The 15614-nt window shown below is 44.2% G+C and overlaps 1 protein-coding gene across 1 annotated transcript in view; it reads left to right on the plus strand.

The window, feature by feature from the left end:
- Positions 1-15614, plus strand: part of LOC116586886 (chondroitin sulfate proteoglycan 4-like) — a 60459-nt gene that overhangs the window by 31608 nt on the left and 13237 nt on the right. Inside the window, exons 7-8 of the mRNA XM_032337406.1 lie at positions 1575-1706; positions 10799-10971. Coding sequence (XP_032193297.1) covers positions 1575-1706; positions 10799-10971 — 305 coding nt within the window. The remainder of the gene's footprint in view (positions 1-1574; positions 1707-10798; positions 10972-15614) is intronic.

Genomic DNA, 15614 nt, shown 5'->3' on the forward strand with positions numbered 1-15614 from the left:
AAAGTGGCTGGAGCCCCGAGCAGACCAGGCTGTTGCTGAGACCAGTTGGTTCTCCTGCTACATCTCTCCATCATCAGCCCCAAACAAAGGCTTTGGTTTCATTAGTCTCTCTTAGCATTTATATTTGCCAAGTGCTCTACCACTCATCTAACTCATTTTTCAGATAACAACCTAAGTAGGTTGATAAAACCAAGATGTGGGAGGCTGTGTCCTTTAAGGCTGCCCTTTGCAAAGTACTGTCGGAAAGATCTGGGGTTACGCAACAGAAAATCTACAGGTCTCCCCTCCTTTCGTGTTTCCCTCCTTTCCTCTCTAAGGTCATAATCAGTGTGATAAGTTAAGGCTTTCCCAGGATGCTATTCTAGTACGTATTTTGATAGGCTCCCTTTTGATTCCGTTTCCACATTGTTTCTGGATTCGTGAAATGTGGAAAGTGCCGAGGGGCAGAAAGCATTCTCTTCCTCATCTCATATTTCATTAAATGCAACTTCAGAGTGCTACTTCTAGTAAAAGCAAGCAAACAAACAAAATTTGATCGTGGGCCCCTGTTCGAAATTAGGCTGACTCCAAATTTTCTCTCTCTCTCTTTTTAAAAACGATGACTCTTGAGTGTATTGGGAAATTTTTTAAAAGTCTGTAGCATTTGTTTGTGAAGACTCAGAAACTCAAGAGGCTGTCAAGCCATCGACCAGCCCTTTATTAAATTGCGTTATTAAGGCAGTACTTGTACGTAATTGCAGAGTCTGACCCTGCCTTCTTTGTTCCTTGCCACATGTCCCTGAGGGCAACAAAGAGGACATTTCTACCCATTACATGATGCAAAGACCTGGGGGCCTCCAGATTTACTGCTGGCTGAACATTTTCAAAGGGGGATGGGAATGTGAACATCAGGCTGTCTACATTGTGAGCTCGCCTGGTGCTTTGTGAGTCAGACTGGTAAAGCTCTCCTGGGAATGGGATCGATAGGGGGCCTGTCTCAATTTCTCTTACATGCATAAGTTCATTTATAATTTTATTGATACCACTAACCCTTTGGCGGAAGTGTGGGGGTACAATTCTCTTCCTGCTGGAGTTTAACAAGAGCCGGCCTGGATCTTTCCCCGCTCTTTACCACCTTAGCAGAAAAGAGCTAGTTCGAGATCAGTGAATAATTAGAAATTATTTGGAGGGAGGGGCTAAGTGTTATTTTCTTCCCCCTAGTTTTGATTTTTGGCATATCAGAATTTTAGAAATTGCTTGTGTGTGCATGTACACATGAACATGACACGCATGCATTCCAAAATAATAAAATGCAGGTGGTGAATATGTTTAAAAAGATTTTTTTTTTAATTTCTTGGAGGTAACACTTTCTTCTATTAAGTCATGGGGAGGGGGCAAGGGGGACAGGTAAGTATGGATTTTAGACCTTTATTAATGTTCTTCTAGCATCACATTTTGGTAGTATTTGGTTTGGGGAGTTCAGTGACTCTATTAACACTTTCTCTAGTTGATAGGGGTTGCTTTGCGGGAGAGAGGGCGAAAGTGGATGACTTTTGCCCAACACCCAGAGTGACCAGAATGTAATTCTTTTGAAGGACCCATGTCAGGAGGCTTTAATTTTCAAGTTACCGATGGTTTGAACTTTGCACCTCGACAGATTTTTAGCATCACTGCTCGAACCCTGACCCTTAGCTTAGAAGTAAACCGAGGACTGAGCATCTTTCCAGGTAAGATTTTATTTTCTTAATTTTTACTTATTTATTGGAGAGAGAGAGTGAGCGTACCGGAGGACGGAAGCAGGAGGAGCAGCAGAAGGAGAGGGAGAAGCAGACTCCCCACTGAGCAGGGAGCCCGACACAGGGCTGGATCCCAGGACTGTGAGATCATGCCTCTGAGCCAAAGGCAGACACTTAATAAACTGAGTCACCCAGGCGTCCCTCCAGGTAAGATCTTCACTTGAGAGCATCTGGGGTGAAGTGGTTTTCAGTTTATTTAGAAAGCACTCCCTGTGTGGTTAAAAAGTGTCATCGTTTACCTTACAGTGATACCAAGAACAGTTACAAAGGTCCTGAAAGACTTCTCTCTTTGCAGGCACTTGGCAAACACAAGGCTGTCTCTCTCCACGCCCTGTCTCTTTCCCCTCCCTCATTAGGCAGAGAGGGTGTGCCGGAGCTGGCCAAGGGCCATGGGAAGGGAGGCCTATGATCCACATTCCCCTACTCTCTCCTTAGGGTCCTTGATGAAGCAAGGAGAGCCAGGCTCTGTGGTGATCATCGAGATCTTGGATTTTCTTTTTCTAAATATAGAAACCATGTGCGCATCAGGGATTTCACTGAGTGCTGGCTTCAGGGGCCTGAAGCCTCTGGATTGCTGTTTGCCCAGAATCTCAGCTTAGTGAGATGGAAAAATCAAAGTGAGCCTCTGGCTGAATGCCCTTGCAGCAGGGATAGGGAAAGACTTAGCCCCTGGCAGGGGGAATGAAAAAAGAAAAAACACTTAAACTTGTTATTTTTTAAAAAATGCAGTAAGATAGATTGAATAGAAAAACGATAAAATTTATATTACAGTAAAAAACAAAAACAAAAAACAAAAACCTGGGGTGCCTGGGTGGTTCAATGGGTTAAGCCTCTACCTCCAGCTCAGGTCATGATCCCAAGGTCCTGGGATAGAGCCCCGCATCGGGCTCTCTGCTCAGCAGGGAGTCTGCTTCCCCTCTCTCTCTGCCTGCCTCTCTGCCTGCTTGTGATCTCTCTCTCTCTCTGTCAAATAAATAAATAAATCTTAAAAAAAAAAACAAAACAACCCTACACAGTCACTTGTGTACTTGATACGTGTTACCAGTCAAACAGAGATGGAGAAAGACGGTAATCACTTTATCCATTATGGTTATTCCGTGGTCACTCTAACCCAGTTGTTCTCAACCAGGAAGCTTCTAAAACCAGCTGCATCCTGGCCCCAACTTACCCCAGTTTAACGGGGAGTCTCTGCTGTTGGGCCTGGCCATAATATTTTTTTGAGTTCCAGGTGGTTCTGAAGTATAGCCAGAATTGAGGTCCGCAGGGCTGGGCACGGACGGTACTAGTTTTTTTACTCCTTACACGCACGTGAGGTAGGTGATACATTTACAGGAAGCTGGCGGGATTTGTGGCTTAGAGAGATGATGTCATTCAGCTGTGCAACCGGTAAATGGCGCATAAGGCTCGCATCCTTCTAAGGTAGACCTGGAGAAACATCACTGTAACTTCAGCAGAAACACAGTGTCTGAGGAGAAATGTTGCAATTTTTAGTTGCCTGAAGCGCTTGAGCTCATGAAAAGAAATCTTATTAAAATCCAATTAAAGATATGTTAACACAGATTTTTCTATTCCAAAATCTTTTTATATTCTATAATTTTTCTCTGGGAATAACTGTGATGTGTCTATCGATTTTTTTCCCAAGGCAACGAGGGTGCCATTTAGTGTTTAAAAATAAGCAAACTACTACACCCCAGTCTTCTGAAAAAGGCAGTAATCTACCAGAAAAAAGAAAAAAAGTGTTCTAAAATCAAAGTAAATCTGCAAAAGATGAAACACTTTTCATCTCTTCTGGCTCAAGTCTGGTTTCGTAACTGATGACGGTTGTGTCAGATTAAAGGAGAGTTATAGCCACTACAGTTTAGGAAGTTCTGTGTTTCTGGCACCTGTTTCACTGAACATTAGTTCAGCAAGAAAAATATATGAAAGGGGCCCAGATTCCCTTGTCACCTTTGTGGAATTATGCAAAACACATCATTTTCCTAGCCCTCTGTCTAATATTTGGACCCAGCCCCGAGTGAGCGGCAACTTTCTCCAAGCTTCCCCCAAGCTAGCACCTGTGGTCTGTTATTCTTGGTTTCTGAGTTACCCTCCCTTCCCTGGCTGTGACTTGTTTCCAGCCCCGGCTCGTGGCCAGTGGGAAGGAGGTTGGATTTTCATGGGCACCTCCATTAAGCGGCTGTTACGTTTGATAAAATCTCCACCGGAGTGGAGGTGGGAATGACGACTGCAGTCACAGATTTTTGAGTTGGAATGGACCTTCTGGGTCAGTGGGTCCAGTTGTCGTTGAGGCTTTTCCTAGCTTCATGTCCCAAGTGGTGCAGGCCCACTCGGTTCTGCCTCGGAAGTCCCTGGCGTGGCTGTGGCTCCGATGACCGCATCCCCTCCTCTCTCTAGGGACACAAGTGAGCCTTGCTCAGCTGGCTTCTACAGTGGCCGCCCGAGGATGTTGGTCCCTGCGGCTGTGTGAAGTTGTGGGGGGATGATGACAGATGCCGTACTCCCCCTCCTCCCTGAGGACTGCCCCCTCCCATCATGGCGGGTCCTGCAGGGAGCAGGCTCTGAGTGATCTCTGCCTCGATCATCCGTTCGGCAGAGCTTTGACTGAGAGGAGTGGGGGTCTCTGTACTCCCCTCCCTCTGTGACTGCAGGTGTCAGCTGTCAGGTCCGGCTGCTCTTGTCGGACTCTAGTTGACCTATATGTTCTGAAATATCAGGGAAATCGTATTCCTTTTTACAGAACAATAGATTTTATAAAACCATAATAGCAGGAAATCTATTCCTGTTCTAGAATGGACATCCAGATGCTATTCATACCCTGTGATTCTGCTGTGTTTTACATTTGCGCCTACCGCACTGGATTGTATGAGGGATTTCAAGGAAATAACGTATATAAGAGTAAGTTGCATCGCCCCTGTTTGAGAATGATGCAACATTGATAGAAAACCCTGGGGCTCAGGCAGTTACAAAGCATATAACTAACAGGAATCATAAGCCCCAAGAGCAAGTGCCAACTCCAACCCCAAATCTGGTGCTGGAATCACGGCAGCTTCTCTCCTTTCCGGGCGTGCCTGTGTTCCAGGCCCGTCTCAATTTTTAGAATACTCGTTCTCAGGGAATGCAGTCATCATGGAGGCTTTTTATTTTGTCTCCTTGATCTTATTGATGGATGGTTATACACAACCAGGAAAATACGCATAGCGATTTAATCAACAGCAATGATGACGTAGACATTTTGTGTGTTTCACTCTCTTGGAGTAGGAAAATCTTGCAACCCGGCATCAGTCAACATTTGTTTTCACTCACACTGATCCCGTACCAGTTGGACTCTCTCCAGCCGCCCGGCAGACTTTGGCCAGACTGTTTTGCCTTCCTTGTGGACTTAGTCTTAAAAAGTGGCCCTGACTTGAGACCTGTAAGGATTTTGTAGAGTGAGCCAAAATTCTTATAAGAATACTTAACGGGTGAATATTTTGAGGTTAACATAGCTTCTGAGCCCTGCCATATTTGAAAGTCATTTTGTAACAACGTTATTTTAAAGTAAGGAGGACTGCAGTTCTAAATGAACTCTGTGTGTGCACGGAGAGAAAATGGCTACTTATGTGTATTTTCATTATTTTGCGTATAGATGTGTGTACATAAACACACACACACACACATGCATGCACGGACATTCTATTTCTTCTTGCAAAATTTATTTCCCGGAAAGTTTTATAACCAGGTTTTCACCTTGAATGCTACCATGAAATGCATTTGTTTGTTTACCTTTAGTTGTGACATGTTAGAACATGTTGTGGCCTTGGGACCCAATTTTTGTACAGATCCAAACGGTGCTTGGCTCTTTTACAAAGAGTGTTGAGGAGGGGTTGACCTTGAGAGTTTTGTCAAACTGGTCTAGAAAATAAGCTGACTGGTGAAGGGTATCCATAGCAGACTGTGTCCCTTCAATCCCCCTGGGGTTTGAGCACTCTACAGAGGGAATCACATCTCACTGATGGGCCATCTGTCCTTTGTGGGAATGGAGGGAGAGAAGAAAGCAGAAGGAAATCACAGTGTGTTGCTCAAGTTTAAAGCAGAGATTTGTAAAACCTTTTAGTTCGTTAATCTTGCAACACTGATTTGAATATTGCAAGACTTAGTGGGAGATAATTAAGAGCTCTAAGAAAAGATTGTCAAGCCTTAAGGGAAAAAAATGAAAGGCTTACTAATTGAGGAAATAGGAGACTTACCCTCTAGAGTACACTAACCATCCAAAACATATGCTAAGGGTCCAGTGAGTGGAATAGACTTGGTGAGCTGTACGTGTTCACGGGAGGGAAATTCCCCATAGACTGGAATAGGCAGGGAGAGCTGGTTGGCAAGGTAGGTCCTGAGCTGCCCATGCAGAGTGAGTAGCATTGCGATGAATGGCAACAAAGAGGGGAGCATACCAGAGGGCACAGGATGGCTGCAGAGGTGAAGACTAGGGAAGAGGCATGGTAGCATGTTCAGAAGGTGGAAAGGAGAATCTGTTGGGTTTGTTGAATGATTCATCCCATTTTCTAACTCAGTTATCATTCCAGCACTGATCTTAAAGTTGTACGGTGTAGACGATATAGTGTCAACTTTAAAAATACCCATTTTGAGGGGCATCTGGGTGGCTCAGTCAGTTAAGGACTGCCTTCGGTTCAGGTCATGATCCCAGGTCCTGGGATCGAGTCCCACATGGGGCTCCCTGCTCAGCGGCGAGCCTGCTTCCCTCTCTCCTCCCCAACTCGTGCTCTCCCTCACTATCTCTGTTGCTATCTCTTCTCTCTCAAATAAATAAATAAAATCTTTAAAAAAAAATAAAAACAAAAATGCTCATTTTGGAGTCAGTGAGACCTACATTTGACCATCAGGCAAATCGTTTAACCTCTCAGAGACTTGTTATCCCTTCTTAGTGAGGAAACAAATCTGTATTTCTTAGGATTATCAAGTATCCAAAAGGAATGGTAAGACTGTCCATGCGCCTTCCTAGTATATCTCTGTTCCTTCTTACGGCTTGTCTCGTACGAGATACTTGATAATGTCTGTTGAAGAAATGAGCAAGGCCCTCTAGTTTGGTGACCATGACGGAGGTGGTTGCTTTTCATGAAACAAACACAAGAGGAGATAAGTATGTTTGAGAAATGTTGGATTTCAAAGAAGAATAAGGTAGATTTCTTTACCCCAAGACTTAGTCTTTAACATGCTGATTGGCTTCTCAGATCTCGAAGAGGTGCATATAGAGCGAGGGCTTGACAAACACATATGGTTATGAGCCTTTTTATTACCACACTCCTTGTAGGATGGTTACTTTATGGAGTGTTCAGTTGGGTGGCACCTGAGAGAAATCCTTCCTAAATTAAGTGCCTGGAGATTACCGATGAAACTATCAATGCTCGGATAAAATGAGGTGGGTTGGGGGGGGAAATGAGGTTTGGCTTTCTGTGAACTGGGCTGAACCCTAGAAGTCTGTGAACTGGGCTGAACCCTAGAAGTCTGTGAACTGGGCTGAACCCTAGAAGTCTGTGAACTGGGCTGAATGCTAGAAGACGTTCATCCGGCCGTTACAGCATGGAGCCGGCTAGTCTTGCTGACTGAGCATGCCCAGATGACTGCTGACTAGGAGTGAAACCCTAGGAACCCTTGTGGGTTAGGTAGCTGGACATGGGAATGAGGGATTGATAAACCTGGCTGGAAAAAAGTGCTCTTGGCCTGGAACATCTCTGGTAGGTCCTCTCTCCCAAAAGGCTAAGACAAATTAAATGATATTGTTTTAAAGAAAGAGTCCCTCCCATCCCCCACCTGCTGAAGGTAGCCCCGGACGGGGAGGAATAGTGAAAAGTTAGAGTCTTTTATAACAAGGAGATAATTAAGAAGGCACAGTGACTGGGAACAAGGTCTGAAAAAAGCTGAAGACAGAGAAGTTTGGGTGTCCAAAGACTGCACACATTAATACATGATCCACCAGATGGGATGAGGAAAGCCTTTGTTGGCAGGTAACAAAGAGTGAGCCTTAGTTTTGACCTTATGTAACACTGACTGAGGCTACAGAATGAATCCTCTTGGCCTCCCCAGGTGACCTCAGATCCTGGGCCCCCAGCCCCAGAAGCTGGAAGAGGGCAGTGTCTGCAAAAATTTCAGCAGCAAAGAAGTAAGAGAACTGTGGGAGGCAGTTGCAAGCATCACCTGAGTACTTGTGTGTAACAGCCAAAATTGTGCCGAGGCAGTCCTGACCCGGGGCCCAAGTATGTTCCTGAGGCTGACACTACCAGACATTCCTGCCTCACCCCTGGATCCCCAGGACCTAGTGCCTATCCCAGGGGCTCAGACATTTTGCTCTGTTTCACATTGTTTTATTTTTCAGATTTACATTTTATTTGTATAACTAACAAAATTTGAAGCTATTCAAAGTATATAGGATGGTGATTTGATATCCATTATGAAAGGATTATTACCCCATCAAGTTAAAACATCTATCGACTTATATACTTCCCTTTTCTGTGTGTGTGAGAGACCATTTAAGTTCTACTATCTTAGCAAATTTCAACTATACAGTATAGTGCTATTCATTCATTTTATATAATTCATTATTCATATAACTGCAAGCTTGTACCTGTTACTAACCTCTTCTCATTCACCCCATTCCCTGGCAACCACTTTTCCACTCTCTGTTTCTATGAGTTCAGCTGGGGGTTTTGGTTTTCTTTAGATTTTCTTTTTTTTTAAGTAAGTGATACCGTTCAGTATTTGTCTTTCTCTGTCTGACTTGTTTCACTTAGCATAACGCCCTCCAGAGACATCCATGTTGTTGCAAATGACAACAAATGAAAAAGAATTTCATTCTTTTTTAAAGCTTAAATAATACATATTATATATGTGCTTACATATATAATTATTTTCTTCAAGATAATGGTTTTGCTTGCTTTGGATATATACCCAGAAGTGGGATTGCTGCACTGGATGGTAGTTCTGTTTTTAATATTTTGAGGACCCTCCATACTGTTTTCCATAGTGGCTGCAGCAATTTCCATTCCCACCAGCAGTGCACGAGGCTTCCCTTTTATCCACATCCCTCATCAGCATTTGTCATCTCTTGTCTTTTGGATCATGGTCATCTTGACATGGGTTTGGGGAATGTCCACTGAGGTTGGACAAGATACCCCACTGAGGTTTTAATTCCCATTCCTGTGATGATGAGGGATGATAAGCTCTTTTTCTTTTTCTTTTTTTCTTTTCTTTCTTTTCTTTTCTTTTTTTTTTTTTTTTTGGAGCCCTTTTTCGTGTACCTGTTGACCATTTCTATGTCTTCTTGGAAAATAGTTCTTCACATCTTTGGCTTATTTTTAAATTGCGCTCATTGGCTTTTTTTGCTCTCAAATTGGATGAGATCCTTGTATATTTTGAATGTGAACCCCTTAGCAGCGATGTGGCTTGCAGATATTTTCTCCCATTCCATCAGTTGCTTTTCCATTTTGGTGATGGTTTCCTTTACTGAGCAGACACCTTGAAGTCTGATGGAGTTCCTCTTGTTCATGTTTGCGTTTGTCGCTAGGCATTTTATTTTATTTATTTTTAAAAGATTTTATTTATTTATTTGACAGACAGAGATCACAAGTAGGCTGAGAAGCAGGCAGAGAGAGAGGAGGAAGCAGGCTCCCTGCTGAGCAGAGAGCCCGATGCGGGGCTCGATCCCAGGACCCTGAGATCATGACCTGAGCCAGAGGCAGAGGCTTTAACCCACTGAGCCACCCAGGTGCCCCATGTTGCATTTTAAATGGAGCCTCCATATGGAAGGCTCAGAACAATGCTTGCACATCTGAAAATCTTACCCACAGCTGGCTTCCCCTTGTGTTAGCTGTAGTCAGTCCCCACTTTTAGGAGCCTGATATGGTTTAAGTACGGTAACTGGTGGCCCTTGCTTTCTAAGGCTATGATGCTTGGTAAGTAAACCAAAACAAATGTCACTCAAGAGGCTTAGTCATTCTTGGGTGGTTGACTCAACTTCGTAAATAATTTATCGGGTGCCTACTCCAAGGGTGACCTCTGCGAGGCATGATAAACCCCTTAGCCTGGGCTAACATGGAAGAGATAAGGTGAGATTCTGGACCAGGAGGACTCTGAGAATCTCTTCCCTGCCACCCTCTCTGGCTGGGGACATTCCCCAAACCCGTGCGAACTAAAGGGGTATGTGCTCCAACTCTCTGCCTCCAAACTGTGGTCCACGGATCTTCTGATCTGTGAGCTGGTAAGAATAGAAAGTATTTAGAATTGTTTATAGCAATCTGACATTGCTGTGGCATTTTATTGTATTTTATAAGACTAGAGGTGTGAATAGGGGAGAGGGGAAACACCGATCCTTCACCACAGACCGTTTGAGAAACACTGCTCTAACCTGAATGTCCCCCAGGCTCTCTAGCTCTTGAGTTGCCACATGTGGTTGCATTAGCACACAAACTCATGTCTTCCCAATTCTTCCTCCCTTGGCATTTGCACAGCCCCTTCCCTCCCCACAGTGTCCTTGCAACCTGCCTGTCTGGGGTCCTCTGGAGATGTCTCATGTTTGTTCAAGAGTGACTTGTCCCCCAGATGTCCACAGAGGGATACTCCACTGAGCACCTGCCACCACCATCAACCAGGACACCCCTGTCCTCCCAGGGGAGGGTGCTGTCTCCTGCTTTCTTGGGGGCACCCAGCCACTCCCCTTCCTGCACTCTGAGCCAGGGCCCACACACTGGCATTGCTTCTTTTCTCTGGAGATCCGTAAGCCATGCAGGACTGGCCGGGATGGAGGAGCTCATCTCATCTGATTTTCCTCCTTCATCTCCAGCCCCAGGAGCAAATCACGTCCTTCAGTAGATGCCTTGGGGATCACTGGCCCCTCAAGGTACAGTTTCATGCTAGCCAGTCCCCCCATGTAACCATGTGTTTTCCAGAATTTTCAGGGGTCTATAAAGATCATTTCGTTAACTGGCAGCCTTCATATGCTTCACACGTCAGTGCATGTTTTCATCTTCACTTAGGTTCCATGAAGCCCCTTTCATCTGGTGACCTGAGAGCTGTGACCAATGACGCGGACAGCACAGGAAACAGAACTGTAACATTTACGGTTATAAGTTCCCCTAGACTCGGAAGGCTGGTGCGAGTCAATTCTGACAACAGCACGGAGGATGTTTCCGTGTTTACGCAGAATCTGGTGAGTCCTGGCGTCCGCGCAGGTGGGCAGGGCTGTCAGGCTCTGCAGGGTGGCCCCTTGCTTGTCTTCACCCTGTGAAGCCCAGCCGATGCGCCCCTTTGCCCAAGCAATGACCATTTCAGCTGTGCTGGTTTTCAAACCAAACACTTGGCACACACAGTTGTCAGAAAACTCTAAGCAACTTAAAACTCTGTGTTTAATAAATGAAAAGGAGTCCTTTTATCATGAAAACAGATTTAAAAGGAAACCCAAAGCAGAGGTGCAGGAGTAAATTCTTCAGGATATGTCTGGGTACATCTAGATTTAACGTGTAGAATTATATACATTATTTAGCATGTATATATGTACATAATCCGTGTGTGCGTGTTTAACCTGTATCCAGAACCATGTGTTCTAAACTTCACCAGCATTTTACCATCACTACCATCCACTTACCTTTTTATTTAAATGGATAAGCCTTCAAGCCTTTTGATATATATATTTTTTTCTTTTGCATGCTAGGAATGTGACTTACTAGGTATGTTTGCTTGTATGTGATTTTATTTTCTACAAGTCTACATTCCCAAATGGTCTTCTTGAATGTAATTAATTCTTGATGCCATTCAGCCTTCTTTTTCCATTCTTAAACAGTGTGTACATGGATTTCATTGATGGTTTGGCTGTGGCTTTACAATTCTAAGGAATAATTACTCCAAAGCTAAGTTTAGAAGAAACAGCAAGACTAAACCACATGTCCGCCTTTAACCTCCAAGCCATTTCTCTTCTGTGCATTGCAGCAAAGTTGAATTTGGCTTCTGCCTTGTCTTTGCCTTTGTCTGCAATGCATTTAAGGGAGCAGATCATGAGGCTAGCAAAAGCTCTGAGTGTAGCACCGAAAAGAGGAAGTATGAATTCTCTTGTTTACAGATGCGCTCTAGGGGAAGAAAAAATAAATTAGGTCGAAAACTAAATTCTGTAAGGAGCTTAATGTGCCCAAAGGCATCAAAGCCTGCCCAGGGTCAGTTTGCATTTTGAATAATGACAAGAATGATATCAGCCCTATAAAGATGCCTTGGCCCTAACTCTAGTTCTTTAAAAAACAAAACAAAACCCGCTTTTTCAGATGGTGATTGTTTCAAGCACGAGTTTCCACTAGTTTTCATTGGAAATATAAACTCTTTTAGATGCGTTTAGTATAAATGCATATAAGTGAATATGGTAGCCAGCATCCAGTACTTATGCAGTAGTAACAAACAACTCCCAAATCTCAGTGGCTAACAGTAACAAAGTGGAGACTATACACAGTCTGTGGGGCGGATGTGGGTCTGCTCTCTGTCTCTCCTTCATTCCAGGACCCAAGGTCAAAGGGCAGCCCCTCTCTTGGGCAGCGGCTGTATTTAGAGCAGAGGAAAATGAAGTGAAGGTAGAGCCTCGTGATGACTCTTAAAGTTGGGCTCAGATGTGCCATGTGTCACCTATGCTCACATCTCATTGACTAAAGAAAGTCACATGAGCAAACCTGATGTCAGTGGCCTGGGGAAGGTCCGTTAGTCATCCACAGAGAGGAGGCCCTGAGTAATTGGAACAACAGAGCAATCTACCACAGGGGGCTAGCCTGGTAATCTGAATGCTGTTTGTCAGACATTTTCCTATGAAAACAAACTACTTTTATAATACAACACAATTATAAACAGGAATTAAAACCCCCAAACTAGTTATAAGGCTCTGGGGCAGGTAATAAAAGTCTTGATTGATTAAAATCCCATTATTTTAAGGTTTTCTTTTTCCTCTCATGATTCCTTCCACTTTAAGAACCAAGAGGCAAGTGTCAAGGAAATGTATTTGCAATGGCAGGTGTTGGCTGGGGCAAGGGAGGGTAAGTTTAGGACTCAGGGCTACAAGGGACCTGCAAAGGGGTGTCTGGGACCAGGAGACTTCGGCCCAACTGTTGGTCTTTTCTGTGGAGACAGGGGCAGGCTGGTCTGGAAGCACAGCTGGGGCCATGCCACAAGTCAGGCGTGGTGAGAGGGGAGATCAGTCTTCTCGAATGGACCAGGTGTGTGGCTCTTCTCAACATGCAAGGCCTTTCCCTGTCCAAGCCAAACACCCACCGTGCCTGCAGCCCAGCCTAGTGCTTTTGTCTCGGAGGACAAAGGCAGGCTCCTTTTCTTGTACACAAGGCACCAGACTGTGTATCAGGCTTTTATGCAAGTATACTCCTAGACGGGACAATTCCTGTGTTGTAAAGCAGCATCTAATTCAGCTCAGGGGCACACACTCTCTATGCCTGTAGTGTGTGAGCATGAGGCAAACACCTCACTTGGGAATTGAGCGCCCTGTTGCTGCTCCTTGATCTTCTGCTAACTGCTTGTGGCAGAGGACAGGTCCCTTGGCCCCTAAAATCAGATCTGGGTTAGCTCTGTGGGTTAGAGCAAACCACATATCTCTTAAGCCCCAGTTTCCTCATCTGTAAAATGAGGAAAACGGTAATGATGATAACTGAAGCCATTCTGAACATTCATCCAGTCCCACATGCTGTCCTAAACTTTCTTCTTTACTACTCATCATCTGGCCTTCCGGGCGGGGATCCTCAAGCATGGGGGAAGTTAAGCAACCGGCCTACAGTTACAGCCCAGGGGCCGGGGGCCGAGGAACCTGGATTCGACCCCGGGGGCCTCTGACGCTAGGTCATGCTCCCATCTACCAGGCTGTCCTTTCTTCTAGGAGCTTGCATATGGATTAGCATGGATCATGGGTACCGAATGTCTAGCATACCGCTTCACATGCAGCAGACTTGAACTAAATGATAGCTAATGCTGCTTGGAAGTGTGAGAGGCTCCTTGCCTCTCCCAGTAGCCAAAAGACTGGTTTCGCAGGGGAAGGCAATTTTTCTGGGACACCAGAATTGGCTGCCATCCTTATCCTTATGTGCTACAGTGATTTAATGAATGGAAATGAGGTCATCAGAAGAGAATGACATTTGCCTGTCACCCCGTAACCTAATTACCCTTTTCCTTTGGGGAAGAGCCCCTGGTGTTCTAGACACATTTCTCTGAATGATGGTAAGAGCAGGGGGCATAGCCAAGGTCAGGTCTTCATGCCTGGACAGAGCACTTCGACCTTGAGCAAAGGAGAGGCTGGAAGGCAGAATGAGGCCCCGGGGCTGGGGGCAGGGTCCAAGTGACCTGAACCTGGAGAGCCAGGGGAAGGACTCCTCCCCAGAGCAGCTGCTGTGGCCAAGTTGAGGTGGGTTTGGCAGGATTTGTTTGACTAAATGTCTATGAATAAATGTCATTGAAATACCCTGACTACTCTTCCACTTCAGTAGTCACAAAACATGTCAGTAATGTGGGGAGAGGAAAGAGTACACTGAGGAAATGGTAAAACTAGAAACCAAAGTGCTAACCCTGACTCTTTCCATGTGTATGTGTTTCTGAATATGAAAACAACATGGTTGTTGTCAAAATAAAATGAGAAGACATTAAAGCAGTACATTATATCGGGGGGGGGGTGTCATTGTATATGACTCCATATACAATGGCAATGGAGTCAATAAATTCAGTACAACTGACATTAATTTGAAGACATTCCCATTGGGTTTAGGCTTGTGTCTTAAAAAAATGCAGTTTTATTTGTGACTTGGGAAGAGGAAGAAACTTATTATTCATCTTCCTGGCTTTCCCATTTCCAGATCCTCTCTCCTTTTTCATGTGCAAATAGAATGTAAATCTTTGCCTAAAATCTGCAATTTTATGGCGTCTATTGAATAGGACCCTGGCTGGTGCTCAGCCATTTCATGATGGCTCAGATTTACTCCCCAGCAGCTCCAGAACCATTTGAGAACATAAAAGAAGTGGTAGAGACAGACTTTGGAGGTGATGAAGATAATCACAACCTTTTCTCTGAAATGACTTACCAAAGACATTTATTGAGCATGTGTTTCGTGCTTTGATCAGCCTTCAGTCTGGTTGGTGAACAGAGAGATATGACTCAGGCAGGAATCAAGTTCAATTATAGAAGTTCAGAACTATTCAGCCATGTTCATGTAATCAAATGGCTTTGATTGCTTTTGGCGTTCTTCACCGGTTTTTCTAATTTCAGATTTTCTGATTTGTTAGCCAATGACCTGCTAAGAGATTGTTTTAGGCAGTTGATGGTTGAGTTTGCTTTCACACCTTTACTTTAAAGGACGAAATTGTTTCCAGCCCTCTACCATCCTCAGCTGGGGGGAGAAGGCCATTGAATCATTTTGCACATAAACCTACACCCTTTCTTGCTTTTTTGATGGATAAACAAAAATGACCATTTTAATCACTGACTCTGGATAGTTATAGCTTGTGAAAAAAATTTAGACCCTCCATTACACTTAATATCATATTCTGGATGTAGGGATAATGGTAGGAATAGATTTATAATGTTATAGCTCAAAATATTTTCTTATCCCAGATAAATTCACTTTTTTTTGAACCGTGCCATGTCAACCTACCAAGATAATCAAGTAACATTCTCTTCTACCCTGAAGAAATAAACACACACAGACACAGAGAAGGTGAATCATCAAATTTTATTAAATGAAAACTTTTTACAGCTTTGGAGCTTTATCGTTCATTTCAAAGAATGTGTGAACAAAAAAGTATGAATTGAATTCTATGAAGCACTCCAAG

This window comes from Mustela erminea, chromosome 3 (genome assembly GCF_009829155.1).
Source record: "Mustela erminea isolate mMusErm1 chromosome 3, mMusErm1.Pri, whole genome shotgun sequence".
Classification (NCBI taxonomy): Eukaryota; Metazoa; Chordata; class Mammalia; order Carnivora; family Mustelidae; genus Mustela; species Mustela erminea.